Source organism: Vombatus ursinus, unplaced genomic scaffold (assembly GCF_900497805.2).
Source record: "Vombatus ursinus unplaced genomic scaffold, bare-nosed wombat genome assembly UNPS02014818.1, whole genome shotgun sequence".
Lineage (NCBI taxonomy): Eukaryota > Metazoa > Chordata > Mammalia > Diprotodontia > Vombatidae > Vombatus > Vombatus ursinus.
Genome location: NW_020954596.1, coordinates 1,236,412 through 1,251,767, shown reverse-complemented (window position 1 = coordinate 1,251,767; position 15,356 = coordinate 1,236,412). Strand labels below are relative to the sequence as shown.

Below are 15,356 nucleotides of genomic sequence, written 5' to 3'. Positions count from 1 at the left end.
AGATCAGAGAGCTAGAACTAGAAGTTTCCCTTCATTTTGCAAAGGAGGAAACTGAGGCCCAGGGAAGTGAAGGAGATTACCTATGGTCACACAGGTAGAGGTAGGATTTGAACCCAGGTTCTCTGACTTGACAGCCAGTGCTCTTTGCACACTATTTCCCTTTCTCTAAGGTCCTCACTAGCTCTGACTTTCCATATCCTATGAATATTACCTGGATTGCAAGAAAGAGCTTCAGACTAAGACCAGGAATCCATTCTCTCTGAAGCCCAGGAGTGCAGTGACTCAGTAGCTGGGGTTTCCTTACAAATGAGGGGCCTCAGCTGACAAATCCATGCTTCCCACAGGGGTGTCAATTTGCACCGGGAGTCCCCAGACATAACATCAGAAAAGGATGCCTTAAGCTTAATTGCCAAGTAATCACCTCCAAGGAGATAGAATACCTCCTCCTCCCCAGGGGGAGTGGAGATCCTTTACTCAATGATCCAGGATTCCATCCCCCCAACTCTTGGCTCCCTGGCCCACAGCAGAATGAGAATTATAAAGGCATCCTCCTCTCTCCACTCAAACAGCTGGAGGCTCAGGTTAAGTCTTGGCCAGTATAAGATTACACACAGCCATTTCCTGTTCTTTTCCCCTCTGAGAGACTCCGCTTTCTACCCTAGAGCAAATACTCGCTGTATTTTTTTTTTTTTTTCCTTCATTGCGAATGACTTCCCTGATCTCCAGGTCTCCTCCAACCCTTCCCCAAGTTTAGTCTCCCAGCCAAAGAAATTGAGCAGAGGTAAATATTGACCAAAGGCCTTGAAAGTCAATCTCCAGTCTAAGAGATGCCGGGGCTGCGATGGCAGGCAATACAGCTAAGGTGGCCAGAACAGGCCAGACTGCCCAGAGCAGACCCAATTTGTAGAAAACAACATGTACTTTTAACAAGGAGCAACAAAGCCCTTTGTCAGTTTATGTGTCCTGACTCTTGGGTTTGGAAAATATGGTTCACATGATCTCAGGGTCGAGCCAGCAGCCAGAAAGGCAGGGATAGTATTTAGGGATTCATCTCAGGTCCTCTGACTTTAAAGGCAACCCTGCCTCTCTTTGTGTGGACAAACCACCTGACTCTGTACAAGGGATCATAACTGTACCCAGACACAGCTGGTCACTAGCATTGTGTCTGTGCATGAACAAAGTTACTGTGTCAAGTTCCTCAAGGTCAGAGAGGGGAAGAAGTGGAAGGCAAGGAGGGTGTGTGGGCTTTCTCAGTGTATCTAACCCAGGAAGATGTTCCTGGGACATAAGCAGCCCCATAAAGTGGCAGATTTGACCTCTTCACCGGCTCTCATCAACATTTCCATGTTATTTCATTTGGTATTTATCGTGATGAAGCAAATCTTTTTTCTTTCTGTTCTGAATTTATACGGTTAGGTTTTCTTTTCTTTTATTTCTTTTCTATAACACGGAATATTTAATCTGAAATCACTAAAGGAATAAAAAATGTGCAGATTTGATCCTGCAGCTTTAAACCTCTCCCTTTTTCTTCGTAACCCTCTACTCCCAGCACAGTGCTAAATACAGTGGGCACATCCTATTCGTTGAACTGAACTGAATCTGAAATCTTAGAAGAGACCCAGCCTCATGCACTACACCAGGACATTCCTCAGCCAACTCAAGTCCTTCCATTCATTAACACAGAGGGCTACTTGACAAAACCCACAACTGATTACCCAAAACCACATACTCCCCAAGTGTTTAGGGCACACTTACACTAAGTTTTTCCTTAGGAAATTCAAAAGCTAATGGGCTTACTCAGAGCGGTGATTCCCACTCCACACTCAAACACAAAGGATGAGGAAAAGGCAAAGATTCTTCTGCATTGAGCACCCCACTGAAGCAAGTTGTTTTTTTCTTTCCGAGTCCGAAGACTGGAGATACCTCAGGCACTCACAATGTTAAGAACTTCCAACTGTTTAGATGGCATATGGGCAAAAGAAGAAAAGATTTTTTCTTGCCTTGACGCTTGCTCATAACCCATCGCTCTGAGGTCCATGTTAAAGACAAAGCCAGCTGATGCTTCCTCCCCCCTGCCCCCCTTTTGAGGTATGCCTATAATTAGATTCTTACGAAGAACTTGGCAATGGCAGAGGTTTGAGGTTCTAAATATGCTCTTCCCACACACAGTTGCAACTTTCTAAAGTACCTCCCTTAACTCATCTTTAAAGAGACAGGAAAGATAGCAACAAATCACTTACCCTCTTCAGCCATGGCAAATGCTTGTAAATATCAATCTCACCATCCATGCTTTGCATCCATGTCAGCAGTTTTATTCCTTGGGTCTAAAACGCACTTTTTCTTGGACCGCAGACCAAGTTTTCTCTTCTAAGCACTGCTGTTCCCCTGCCCCCTGCCTCAGGAATGCGAAGCTGCTTTTGCATTTTCCCAGGTCCCTGGTTTCTGCTGGCCAGCAGTCTTTTCCTAAACTGCTCCCTATATACATACACTCAGGGCCATTGGAGCATCCCCCACTGCCACCCCACCCCCACTCTACTCAACTTTTAGGAGTCCCCTTTGCTGAGGTATTCCCCGATGTCAGCTCTCCCACGAAGAAGACTTGGTCTATAATTTTTAAAAGATTCCAGGCACTTTCTTTTTAGAGGTAAAACAAAAGAGAAAACCTAAGCACACAGAGAGAAACGATCTTGCAGAAATGCCTTCCCTGGCTTTCTGTTGCTGGAATGGCTGGAACTCATTACCCAAAGACCCCCAATTTCCTGTCTCTGACTCAGTGGTTGCCAGCAGACTTTCCCATTCTCCGCCTCTCACAGTTTATTTAGGGCTGAGGATAAGGCTAAAAATAAGTGGTACTCGTTTGGTTACTTACTGATTCTCTCTCTCTCTCTCTCTCTCTCTCACACACACACACACACACACACACTCTTTCCCCCCCCCCCCCCCCAAAAAAAGAATAGGGGCCTTTGCTTCCTTTGAGGCTAAGAACATAGACATTAGATGAAGTATATCTTTTACAAGAGCAGCAGCAGCTTTGAAGTGGAAATTATCACAGAAACTCTTCCCTGGCTGTAATGGGCCACATGCCCCCAAATTCTGTTCAGACATCTCCTGAGACTCCGGAGCAGACAAGGCTTTTTAAGGGGAGGGAAGTGGCCTGCTGGAATCTGCTTTGCTGTCTATCCAGGCTTTGGGGATGCTTAGCTTCCTCGCTCCTGAACAACTCCCCTTTAAAAATGAACCATTTCAACATGACAGCACAAAGAACAGGTTTCCCATTCCAACAGGTATCTGGATAGGCTTGAAAAGCAGTTTCTGTGTAAAGCCTTGGATTCCCCCAAATGCTCTGTACTCAGCTCCACCTCCCAGATCACAGAGCTCCCTTTAAAACACAACTTAGGTGCTGCCCCACCAAGCTCCTCACTTCCCCTTTTTCCAGACGACCCATAGTTAGTGCTTTCTCAACTCTAGAAATTATTTTGCATATTCACTTATGTGTGTACTTGTATCCTTGCAATAGAAAGTAAGCTTCTCCAGGGCAAAGATTGTCGCTTTAAAAAATTTTCGTTATTGTATCGCTAGAACTTAGCAGGGCACCAATACACAGGCTAAGTACTTAATAAACTTTTGTTGAACTGAATCGAGCAATGGCTCCTGATTGATGGGAGAAGGCCAGAGGGGGATAAAAGTCTCCATTCTCAGGAACCAGAGGGATTCCACACATGGTCACCCCTTGCTTCCTTTACGACCCTGACAAAAGTCTGACTTCTTTCATGTCCTGGTGCAATTTTCAGGGTGCCTCCTCTTCTAAGAGTTCTAGCAAACTTCCGGCATTCTCACATGCCCATCACATTTGAGATCTCTCTTCCAACAGCTTTTCCCACTCGTTAACAGTCCTTCAACATGTAACCCAAGATTTAGGATGAACATTGCCTTTTGATAAGAGTAAGACATTGTGTATGTGTGTTTGTGCATGTGTGTGTGTGTGTGTGTGTGTATGCATGTGCGTGCACGCATGTTGGGGGGGTGGCGGCAAGTGGGCACACACCTATGCCTTTGAAAGTAGAAAGTATCGAGTCTGGAGTTTCATTCAGAAGGGAAGAAAATCCTAACAGCATGTCTGATTTGCATTTTTTATGACTATAAGTTGACATCTACTCAAGTCAACTTGGAGCAAGGTCTCCAATGGGGAGACTTGTTCCAAAAGATCTTGGATCGACTACCAGCCTAATATTTCTTCCATATTTCAAAGATGCATAATTTCATCAGTGCAGGTCTCTGCAACATCACTTCTCCCTCCAGCAACTCACTTGGCAACCCTTCTATGCCTTACCAGAAAGTCTTTGTAAGCTACTACTGCGGACTTTAAAAAAAAATCATACTGTGGCCAAGCTAATGGTGAATATCTCCCAATTTAAATTGGTTTTTGAGCAACAGACATGTAGTCACCACTGGGTTCATACTGAAAGACTTTCCAGGTAGGTGAAGCTTACCCCCAGTTGGACTCTGTTGGCAGAGTTTGAAAGGTCCCAGGGTCACCTGCACGTGATCATGGGTTTTAACAGAAGATAAGATTAAGTAAGCTACAAATGCAAAATCCTACTCCTAGGTTAAACAAAATCAATTACACAAACGCAGTGAGGGAGAGGCATGGCTAGCCAATCGTTACCATGGAAAAAAAACAAACCAAAGGGGGAAGAAGTTAGTGGACTGCAAAGTTAATATGAATCTGATGCCACATGATGGAAAAGCTCATGATATTCTAGGCTGTGACAGGTGAAGCAAAGTATTCAGGATGAGGGAGGTGACAGTTCTGGTATAGCTGTCCTGGTCAGGTCACATTTAAATTAAGGTGTCTAGCTCAGGAACAGCATTTTAGCAAGAGCAATAACAAATTGCAGTATATCTAGGAGACAACTGGGAGGAAGACTCAGGTCCCTCAATCCATGCCCCAAGGTGTGCAGGGCACCCAAGAAGGAACAAATTCTATCTGAGCTACATCATCTCTAGATCACAGGCAGGAGGGAAAATGGTGGGAGCAAAGCGAGGAAGTAAAAGGCATTATTATCAGCCACCCTTCCCGAGGCCCAAATCAGTCCATCTAACTGCTCTTCAAAGTACTTCTGAAGGGGTAGCTGGGTGGCAGCTGGGTGGTTCAGTAGATAGTGCATTGGCCCTGGAATCAGGAGGAGCAGAGTTCAAATCCAGCCTCAGACATTTGACACTTATTAGCTGTGTGACCCTGGGCAAGTCACTTAACCCCACTGTCTAACCAAAAACAAAAACCAAAAAAACCCACAAACACAAAGTACTTCTGAGTTTTCATCATCCTCCACAGAGCAGAGTCCAAACACCTTTTAGGGAGTGCTATGGGAATTCAATGGGGGCAGCTAGGTGGCACCATAGTGCACAGAATGCCAGGCCTGGAGTCGGGAAGACTCATCTTCCCCAGTTCTAATCTGGCCTCAGACACTAGCTTGTGACCCTGAACAAGTCACTTAACCCTGTTTGCCTCAGTTTCCTCATCTGCAAAATGAGCTGGAGAAGGAAATGACAAACCACTCGAGTATCTGTCAAGAAAATTCTAAATGGGGTCATGAAGAATTGGACGTGATTGTAAACTATTAAACAGCAACAACAACATGGGAATTAAAATCCATTCACTTTAATTCAGCAAGCATTTATTAAATGCCTACTGCATACAAGGCACTATATTGGAATAACTGGAGAAGAAAGGAGATGCTCAGCTGCCCAGGTCCCTCTGTGGATCCAGGAGTCTCAAGAAAGCTCTTACTTTTCTTCTCAAGAGAGAAGGCTGGGGGCCACAAATTCCTTTCTCTTGCATTTAAAAAAACTTATGAACTTAGCAGATATCAACTCAAATGAGCATTTCCACATACACAATAAAACAGAAAAATGGGTTTTCTCATGAAACGGCAATTTATATTATATACAATTTGCTTTTCTTGCCTGCCCTTTCTAGGATGAACTGGTAGAGACTCTCAATCAATTATTCAACAGCATTTATGAAGCGTTTACTATGTACTGGGCATTGTGCTAAGCCCTGGTACAAAGAAAGGCAAAACAAAACCTGAACCTTAGGGAGTACACATTCTAACGGGGCAAACAAAATATAGATAGGGAAAAAATTGGAGATAATCAGTGAGGGAAAAGGGGGTCATGGAAGGAATTTCTTGCAAAAGGTGGCATTTTAGCTGAGACTTGTAGCAGGTGGCTGTGAGGAGGAAGAACATTTAAGGCATTGGGAACAGCCAGGAGAGTTAGGAGATGGCGGGTTTTGTTAGAGGAAAAGCAGGGAAGCCAGTGTTACTGGATCACAGAGTAAATGGAGTAAAATGTAAGGAGATTAGAAACGCAGGAAGGGGCCAGGCTGTAAGGGTGGTTAATGCCAGAGGATTTTATATTTATTCCTGGAGGTAATAGGGAGTCATTGGAGTTTTTGAGTAGGGGGGTGGGGCAGCAGTTTGACCTGCACGGTCTGACTTGGGAAAGTTGTTTTCACTTTTGTGAACCGAGGGGCAGTGCTCCAGTGAGGAATTCTCACCCCATCCTCACATCCTCACATCCAGTGAAGTGCTCCGGTGGGGAATTCTGGATATCTAAAATACAGGATGAAATTACTAGGCAACTAGGGAGTATGGGGAGAGAAGTGGAAATGGGTCCTGGGGTTCCCTCTCTCCACCCATCAATTTTATCCTGCCTAGAAGATGAGGGGCATTTGTCAGTCACAAGGGACAGAAACCTGTATAAATTGGGCAGGGCATGACCAGGACTAGCTGTGGAGCAAACAGAAGGCATGAACACTTAAACATGGCTTAGTAGGAATTAAAATTCTTATCTCTACTTAGAACTTATCAAACACTCATTGTGCTGAGGTGTCACAGACATAAAAACATTTCACAGCATTAGAGTTGGAAGGGACCTTGAGCCTACCTGTGGCAGAATCCTCTTTAAAACATCTTTGGCAATTGATCAAAGGTAAAGGCTTTAAAAACAGGCAGCTAGGTGGCACATGGATTAGAGTGCTGGACCGGGAGTCAGGACCTGAGTTTGAATCTGGCCCCAGACACTTACTAGCTGTGTGACCCTGGGCAAGTCAATTAACTCTGCCTCAGTTTCCTCATTTATCCAATGAGCTGGAGAAGGAAATGGCAAACCACTTCAATGTCTGTGCCAAGAAAACCCCAAATGGGGTCACAGAGAGTTGGACATGACTGAAAGACTATGTGTGAGTTCTTAGGCTTGAAGAGAAGTTTATTCCTATGGATCGTAAAATTACAGAATCTGACAGTTGTGAGCTGAGCAGCCACCTAGTGCAAGTGGTCCCCCCCCAATCTGGTTTACATACTAACAAACCAATTATTTATGATTAGGCCCATCAGTGTCTCACACACAAAAATAGACAATTACTTTTAAGGTGCCCTTGGAAAGAACCTAACAAAGGAAGGTGGCTCTTACATTTCAGGTAAAATCCCATCTCAACTAACTTGATTATAAAGAAGCTTCAGTATATGATCTGGTAACAGTGAGTGCCCTCAGGTACTTGGCCTCCTGACGAAGCTGGCTTCAAAAGGAAAGAGCCAGCCTGAGACAAGCCATTTCTACTTGCTGAGGGGAGGGGGGAAGGGGAAAGAAGAAAGAGGGATGCAAGTTACTGGGTGAATTCTTAACACTTCTTTTGATCAGCCATCAAGGAGCAAATGACCCTTACGTTCCTCCTAACTTAAAGGCGCCACGAGAAACATACTCACCTAGCAACTGCTTTTAAAAATTTTCCTCAATCCTCCCAATCCTCAATGCTTTCTCTGCACCCTAAGCTGCCTCTCCCCTGAGGGTTGAGCAATCAACTCCTTCCAAAGCCTTCCTGGATACAGGGCTCAGAACTTTCCAGCTGAACTCATTTTCCATCTTCTCCTTGGCTTGGCTTCTGGTTTACGAACATTATCCCTCCCCTCCCCCACAGCCGCAAGCACTGTTTACTTCTTTTTGTGTATTGACTTCTAGTTTAAAAAGTGAACTCCAAAAGGGCAGAGACAGCCTTTCCCTTTCTCTTTTGTCTCTCTAAGGGTCAGGTACTTAGGCCCTTAATAAATGTTTTTTGACTGTCTTAAACAATCTACCTGCCTACACAAAGCAAACCAAAACCATCAAAGACACTTAAATGTCAGAGGAATTCCTCCTCCCATACCTTGTGAAATAAATCAGCCACCTACCGGCTGGCTAAGTCATTTACCAGCCACATGACCATTGCAAGAGAATTTTACTACACCCTAAATTAATTTAACTGGCCCAGGTATTCCTGGTCACACAAAAGCTTACACAAGCATATCCCCACACAAAGTTATTCCAAAGTCTTTTCAAGACACTGTAGTGGGGGTAGCTAGGTGGCACAGGGGATAGAGCTCTGGCCTTGGAGTCAGGAGGACATGAGTTCAGATCCAGACACTTGACCTTACTAACTGTGTGATACACTTTTTGAGCCAGCAATCACTACTAGGTTTATAACCTGAGGTCAATGACAGAAAGGTTCTGAATGTATTCAAATATCTTACATCATCATTTGTATTTAGTAGAAAGGAGTTGGAAGCAAATTATGTAACCATCAGTTACATATGAATGTTATGGACGAGATTATTGTCAGCATGCTCAGGTAAACCCTTCCCCTTCTACCTGATCCTCTGAGCTACAATTATTTCTCTGCCAAAATTATCTTGTGTTTGTATTGCATATATTTTTATATATGTTTATATGTCAGCATGTTTTCCTTTAAAAGAATATAAGCCTTGGGGTCAGAGACTGTCCTATTTTTTTTTTTTTTTTGTATATGCAGAACCAAGCAGAGTGTCTTTGCTAGGATAGGTACTTAATGCATGCTCATTGATTGACAGATATGAAAAATTATGACATTGAATGGGAAGACCTGTATGACGTCATCCTGACTGATATAACACTGTTTACAATAATGCAAATGGAGGGAACACTAAAAGACAACAAAATTCGGGCAAATAATCCGTTCAGATGAGTAATCCTGAAACATAACTTCCTTTATGTTGATACAAAACTAATTACTAGTGAAATTAGTAATCACTATTATCAGATAGTTTTACTTAATTTTTTTAAATTTTAAACTTTTAAAAAATTTTTAGGCCAATTGGGGTTAAGTGACTTGCCCAAGGTCACACAGATGCTAAGTGTAAAGTGTTTGGTCTGAGGCCGGATTGGAACTCAGGTCCTCCTGACTTCAGGGCCAGTGCTCTATCCACTGCACTACCTACCTGCCCCTTAACTTTTTTAAAAGGGAAAGTATAATGCTAATTTATTAGGAAGAATTATTATTAGGAATGTTTATTCATTATTTATTAGGACATAATTATTTATTGTTGGACAAAATAAAATGTATCCATTTAAAAAGTAACATAGTAACAAAACCTCGTTAAGTCACCCGAAGCCTTAGCTGTAGTGTCTCTGAGTGGTTTCTACAACCAATCAGAAAATGGTTGCTAGGCAACCAAAGCAAATCATCCATAACACCGTTTGATTGGTGGAGACCGGTGATTTGGCCCAATCCCAGAAGGGTTGCTAGACCAGTTGGGGTCCTTTGTTCGTCCACCCTGCCCTCCGCCCCATTCCTGGAGGCGGACTGCTGTGGATCCTGGGAGAGAGAGGGGCTGAGGGGATGGAGACAGGGAGAGCTAGAAGGTGTGAGGATGTGATGAGGCTTTGTGACTCCACCTTCTCTTCCCCTAGACTTGGAGGGAATGACTCCTGTTCCCCAAACCTCTAAGAATCTACCCATTCCTTCAAGATTCACCTTAAGCATCACCTTTTACAGGAAACCTCTCTCAATCCCCTTAACTGCTAATCCCCCCCCCCAACCCCCACCTTAGTACTCTTTATGTTTTACACCTGGGCACAAAACCCCAGTTGTCCCACAGTACTTACTGTTCTGGGGTTGGAGAAAGCTTTGAGATGTGGTCAGAATTGCTGTTATAAAGGTAATATAGTCCCTGGTCTGCAGGCCCACTTTAGGCTTTTTAGACTTTGAATTCTGAGCAGTGAGGAACTTGACTCTCATTTATATTGCTGTTTAGGGATTTACCTTCCTCCTGCAGTTTTTGGGGAACCACCTAAGGCTACTATGTGTGGTATGCCTGTACTTAAAGCCATCAGGACCTGGCTGAAATTCGAGGAATGATTCCCCAGCTTAGCTGATTAACTAGCAATATGCTTCCAGGTGCTAGACTAGGACAGGAGGAGAAACTCTTACTATATACAGACTAACTGACCCATTAGTCTAGTTCATCTAAACTGCTCCTAAACAGGGTGCTGAATGTGGGTCAGGAAGACCTGGTTTCAGATCATGCCTCAAACATTTACTAGCTATGTGACTTGGGCAAGTCATTTAATGTTTCTGGGCCTCAGTTTCCTCATCTGGAAAATGAGAGGGTCAAACTTGATGACTCTGAGGCCCCTTCAGGTTATAAATCTATGACCCTATAAGCAAGTCAGAGAATAGGCCAAGAAAATGCTCTGCAAGGGATGAAGTACTATACAGAAGTGGAGGGTTGTTATCTAAGTCAAACAGAAAACCTAGATGTTTAATATTTACCTCCCCCAGTCCTGAACAGGGGAAATCCACAAATACCTTTGGGCAAAAAAAAAAATTCATCATCTACAAGCCCTATACAAAATCATTGGTTGTAGGTGCCCTAAAACTATAGAAACAAACTAGAGGTACCCTTTTCTGGATCAGAACAGTGTGTGTTTGGGGGCAGAAGGGGTGGCAACTGGGAATGTGAAGTGCTTTGCATTGGGTTGGTGATTTGGCATCTCCTCTCCTCCCATGACGTAGAGAGGGAATGGGGGTAGGGAAAAGGTGACCCAGAAACAGGTCTAATCCATGGACAGCTATTCTAGCATAGACATGAAAAATCCACTGGCCAGAAAACATTTTTTTTCTTTATTTCTGGACATATGGAAAAAAGAACTCATATGCTCATAATTCTGACCCAAGAGAGGAGTGCTCCCTGGATTTCGCCACCCAACATCCAGACAGGGAATAATCAATCCTTTTTGCATATCCTGTGCTAGGACCCAGTGGGTACAGCTTCCTGGTGAATATCTGAAGCTGGGTTTCCATGAATTACTGAACAATTCCTCTTTCTGAGGATGTGTGAATGAGTCTTCAAAACAGGGGTTTATTTTATGCCCACTCCATGTCCCCAGGTGGGCTCTTATCTCTAACTTGTTGTTCGTCCTTCATCCTCAGAGAAGACCAATGACATCAGGAGGGTGATGTCTTGACTGGCAAGTGAACTGGATTTAAGTGAGAGGGGGCTGTGCAAAGTCACCAGCCTCACTTTCTCCTCTGGAGTCATCTGGGTCCAGTGGCAAGCTATAGATCAAAATGACTGGGGAATGGCCCCAGATGCAGTGGGAGGCCTTGGCCTTTTTAAGCTAAGGTCTTTCCCAGGTTTGTCTGGTTTTCCCAGGTTTCCCAGGTTTGTCTGAGGCAACACCCATTCACTCGTTAAAGGCTAGGTAAGAATTGAGGTAAAAGATGGCCTAGTTTGCCTTCACAAAAAGAGTCAATCTGGGAGGCATTCTCTAACATAGAAAGTAAGAAACCTACCTTGCTGAGTGGTGGGGTCCAGGCACTTTCTGGGAATGGTTAAATATAAAACAGGGTTGAGATCTGGTCATTCTTCCTGCCTCCAGAAGTACCAGGTCTGGACACTGGCAGCTGCTTTTGCCCTGAGTCAGCATCTTATCATCCAGAATTGTTGACGGAGGAAATTCTTGTGGGTCACATGTTCTTCTTCTGACCTATCACCTACCTGGGTTTTGAACTCAACTATCAGCCTTGAGCTTTGACCCCTTCTAACAGTGAGCTAGTTATGAATGGCCAAACATCCGTGTGTGATTGTGGCAGCAATTTCATCCCAGCCTCAGTCTAGAGGGATCAGCAGGCTCTCTTATTCCGAGGGGAAACCTGAATGAATTTGGTGGGGAGACTGGAGTAGGAGGGAAGAGGGAAAGACACCTTCCATCATCATGACTGCCCATTTTATCTAGAAGTCCTGCTGATGTACTCCCTCAGAGAAAATTATAATGATAACGACTCGCATTGATACAGCACTTTAAAGTTTACAAAGCATTTTACATGTATTAACTCATTCTGGCCTCATAATTACAGAACATGTACTATCTTCATTTTATAGGTAAAATAACAATAGAAAAAAGAATTAAGAGAAATTAAGAAGTCTCTTGTTGAGGGGTGAAGGAGGAGAGTGTAAAAGCTGGTTTAAAGCATAATATCCAAAAAACCAAGATCTCAGCAATTGGTCCCATCACTTTCTGGCAAATAGAGGGAGAGGAAATGGAAGCAGTGTCAGATTTTATCTTCTTGGGCTCAAAGATCACTGCAGACAGTGGTTGCAGCCGTGAAATTAAAAGATGCTTGCTCCTTGGAAGGAAAGCTGTGGCAAATTTGGACAGGATACTAAAAAGCAGAGACAAAGGTCCGTATAGTCAAAGTTATGTTTTTTTTTTTCCAGTAGCAAGGTATGGCTGTGAGAATTGGGACTATAAGGAAAGTTGGGGAGCCACAGAATCGATGCTTTCAAATTGTGGTGCTAGCAAACAAAAAAGAAAAAGAAAAGAAAAAAGGGGCAGCTAAGTGGCGTATGGAGAGAGCACCTGCCCTGGCATCAAGAGGACCTGAGTTCAAATCTGGCCTCACTTAACTAGCTGTGTGACCCTGGGCAAGTCACATAACCCCATTGCCTAGCAAAAAACAAACAAACAAAAAAAATTGTGGTGCTGGAAGAGACTTTTGAAAGTCCCTTGGACAGCAAGCAGATCAAACCAGTCAATACTTAAAGAAACTAATTCACGCTATTCACTGGAAGGTCAAATTATGAAGCTTAAATATTTTGACCACATAATGAGAAGACAGGACTCATTGGAAAAGACCTTGATGCTGGGATAGACTGAAGACAAAAGGAAAAGGGGACAGCAGAGGATGAGATGGATAGACAGTGTCATGGAAGCCATGAACATGAGCTAGGACAGATAGTGAAGGATAGAAGGAGCTGGCATGCTATGGTCCATGGGGTCATGAAGCATTAGACATGGTTGAATGACTGAGCAATAGCAACAAAAATAACAGAAATCAGAGAAATTAACCATAAAAATAGTTAACATTTATACAGCACTGTAAGGTTTGCAAAGTACTCTCCATAGGTTATCTCATTTGATTCTCATAACGATCCTGTGAGGTAGGTGCTATTATTATGTCCATTTTACAGGTGAGGAAACTGAGGCTGACAGAAGTTTCTGCGACATGCCCAGTGTCAAACAGATAGTAAAGTGTCAGAGCCAGGATATGACAATACCTCTTCCTGACTCAGAGTCCAGGACACTGTCTGTTATGCCACACTGCCCCCAGACATGGACAATCACAATGCTTGTTCCACAGACTTACAATCTGGAATGACCAATTTTGCTTCATAAGTGGAATTCAGAAGCCAGCTACCAAAGCAAGCTGCAGGAGGATGATAAGCAAGTTTGACAGAGAGCAAGGCTTCCTTCTAGAGTTGCCCCTGCTGCCCTTGACCTTGGATTCTCTTATCGTCTGCATCGTGTTGCTGTGGCGGCTGTTGCATGCATGCCCCGGCTGGAAAATCATGCCTTCAGCAGATGTGAGAGGCCTCCCCTATCCATGTGCAGATCATACTGAGTGGGATTCTCTCAGAAGGCAGGCAGAAGGGCAGTTCTTGTAAACTGCTCAGGCTTTGGCCCTGACTCTCCCTCCTTTCTCCCCTGGGCTCATAGCAACAAAGAGATGTGAGAAAATGGTTAGGGTTTTCTCCTTCCTCCAAGGCCACATTCTCAGTCCTGTATAGGCACTCTTCCTTACACAGTCTCCAGGGCCTTGTCATAGAGGAGCTCACCTTCTGAGTGCTCCATTTCATTGAATTCCACAAACCTTTATTAAATGCCTGCTCTGTGCAAAGTGGAAGTTTCTGAGGATACAAAGATGGAAGGGGGATGTTTTCTGCCCTCAAGGAGCTTACAATCTAATAAGGAAAATATGACATGGGTGGAAATAAATATAAGATAGGGATTAGACCTGTGAGCTTGCTGGCACAGGGAACAATGATGAGGGAACACTTTCTATTGATGAGGGTTGGCACCTTATCTGCAATTTAGTCTTAGTGAGTTTCCTAGGGCACTGAGGTTAAGTGACGTGCTCACAGTCACAACAGCCAGTATGTGTCACAGGTGGGATATGAACCCAGCTCTCTATCCACTATGTCACACATTTGAAATAAGAAAGAATATACTGAGGGAAAAGCAAAGACCCAAAATGCTAGATGACATTCAAGGAGAGAGACTTTGCTTCCAACACAGGGCATCTGAGAAGGTTTCCTGGAGAAGACGGTGCTTGGCTAGGCCTTGAAGGAAGAGGATTTCAACAGCAGAGATGAGGAGGAAGTGCAATCCAGGTATGAGGCAAAGAGAGGGCATGTAGAATACATGAAAGGAAGGAGGGATGGTAAGGTAAGTTAAAGGCAGATCACAGAGGGCCTTCAAATGAAATGGTAGGTGGAAGAGTTTGTATGTTATCCTACAGGCTACAGGAAACTACTGAAGGTTTTTGAGAAGGAGAATGATAGGGCCTGGTTTCTGCATCAGTAATCTACACCACTGGAGAGAGATGGGGGATGGACATAGAGATCTGGGAATCACCTGCCTAGAGGTAATAATTGAATCTAAGGGAGAGAATGAGATTTTTCAAGTGAGAGAGTGTTGAAAGATGGGTAAAGATTGGATAAGGACAGAACCTTTACAGGACACCCACATTTGGGTGGGACCAGAGAAAGATGAGCCAGGGAAGATGGCCAAAAGATTGAGCCAGCTGGGTAGGAGTTCCTGGAATTTTTTGGGGGGAAAAAACCCAAAATTCACTAAATTTGTAATTAATGAATCTTGCCTTTATGGGAATTGTAAACCCCTTGGAAATGTCTCTAAAGCCTGCTTGGTTTAAATACACTCTCAACCTTACAGCAAAAAGAACAAGGGGGGAATGAAGCTGATGAAAATTCCTTGAATGTCATTCAGAACTGATTTGTTTAGTGCTTTTCAATTTTCCCCTCAAAACCAAGAGCTCTGAATTTTTATTTCTTGCATGTGTGTCTTTGGCAGTCTAGACCCCTCCCATAGAATAACGTTTCTAAATGCATAAAGTACACAGGGGTGGGGAATTTGTGGCCTTCAGCCTGAAGGTTCCCTACCCCTGAGAGAGTAAAAAAGGAAACTAATTCTATTGAAAT

The 15,356-nt window shown here is 43.7% G+C and overlaps 1 protein-coding gene across 12 annotated transcripts in view; it reads right to left on the bottom strand.

The window, feature by feature from the left end:
* LOC114023465 (liprin-beta-2-like) overlaps positions 1-15,356 on the bottom strand; it is a 198,018-nt gene that overhangs the window by 92,475 nt on the left and 90,187 nt on the right. The window contains exon 1 of one of the 12 annotated variants that reach the window (XM_027836106.1): positions 11,651-11,744. The exons of 9 other annotated variants lie outside the window; for them this stretch is intronic. Coding sequence is in view for 2 of the 3 variants with exons in the window: in XM_027836102.1 (XP_027691903.1) it covers positions 2,241-2,297 (57 nt within the window). In the remaining variant the exon portion in view is untranslated. Of the gene's footprint in view, positions 1-2,240; positions 2,403-11,650; positions 11,745-15,356 lie in introns of those variants that run through there. 2 more of the 12 variants (XM_027836102.1, XM_027836107.1) reach the window with 2 other exon arrangements.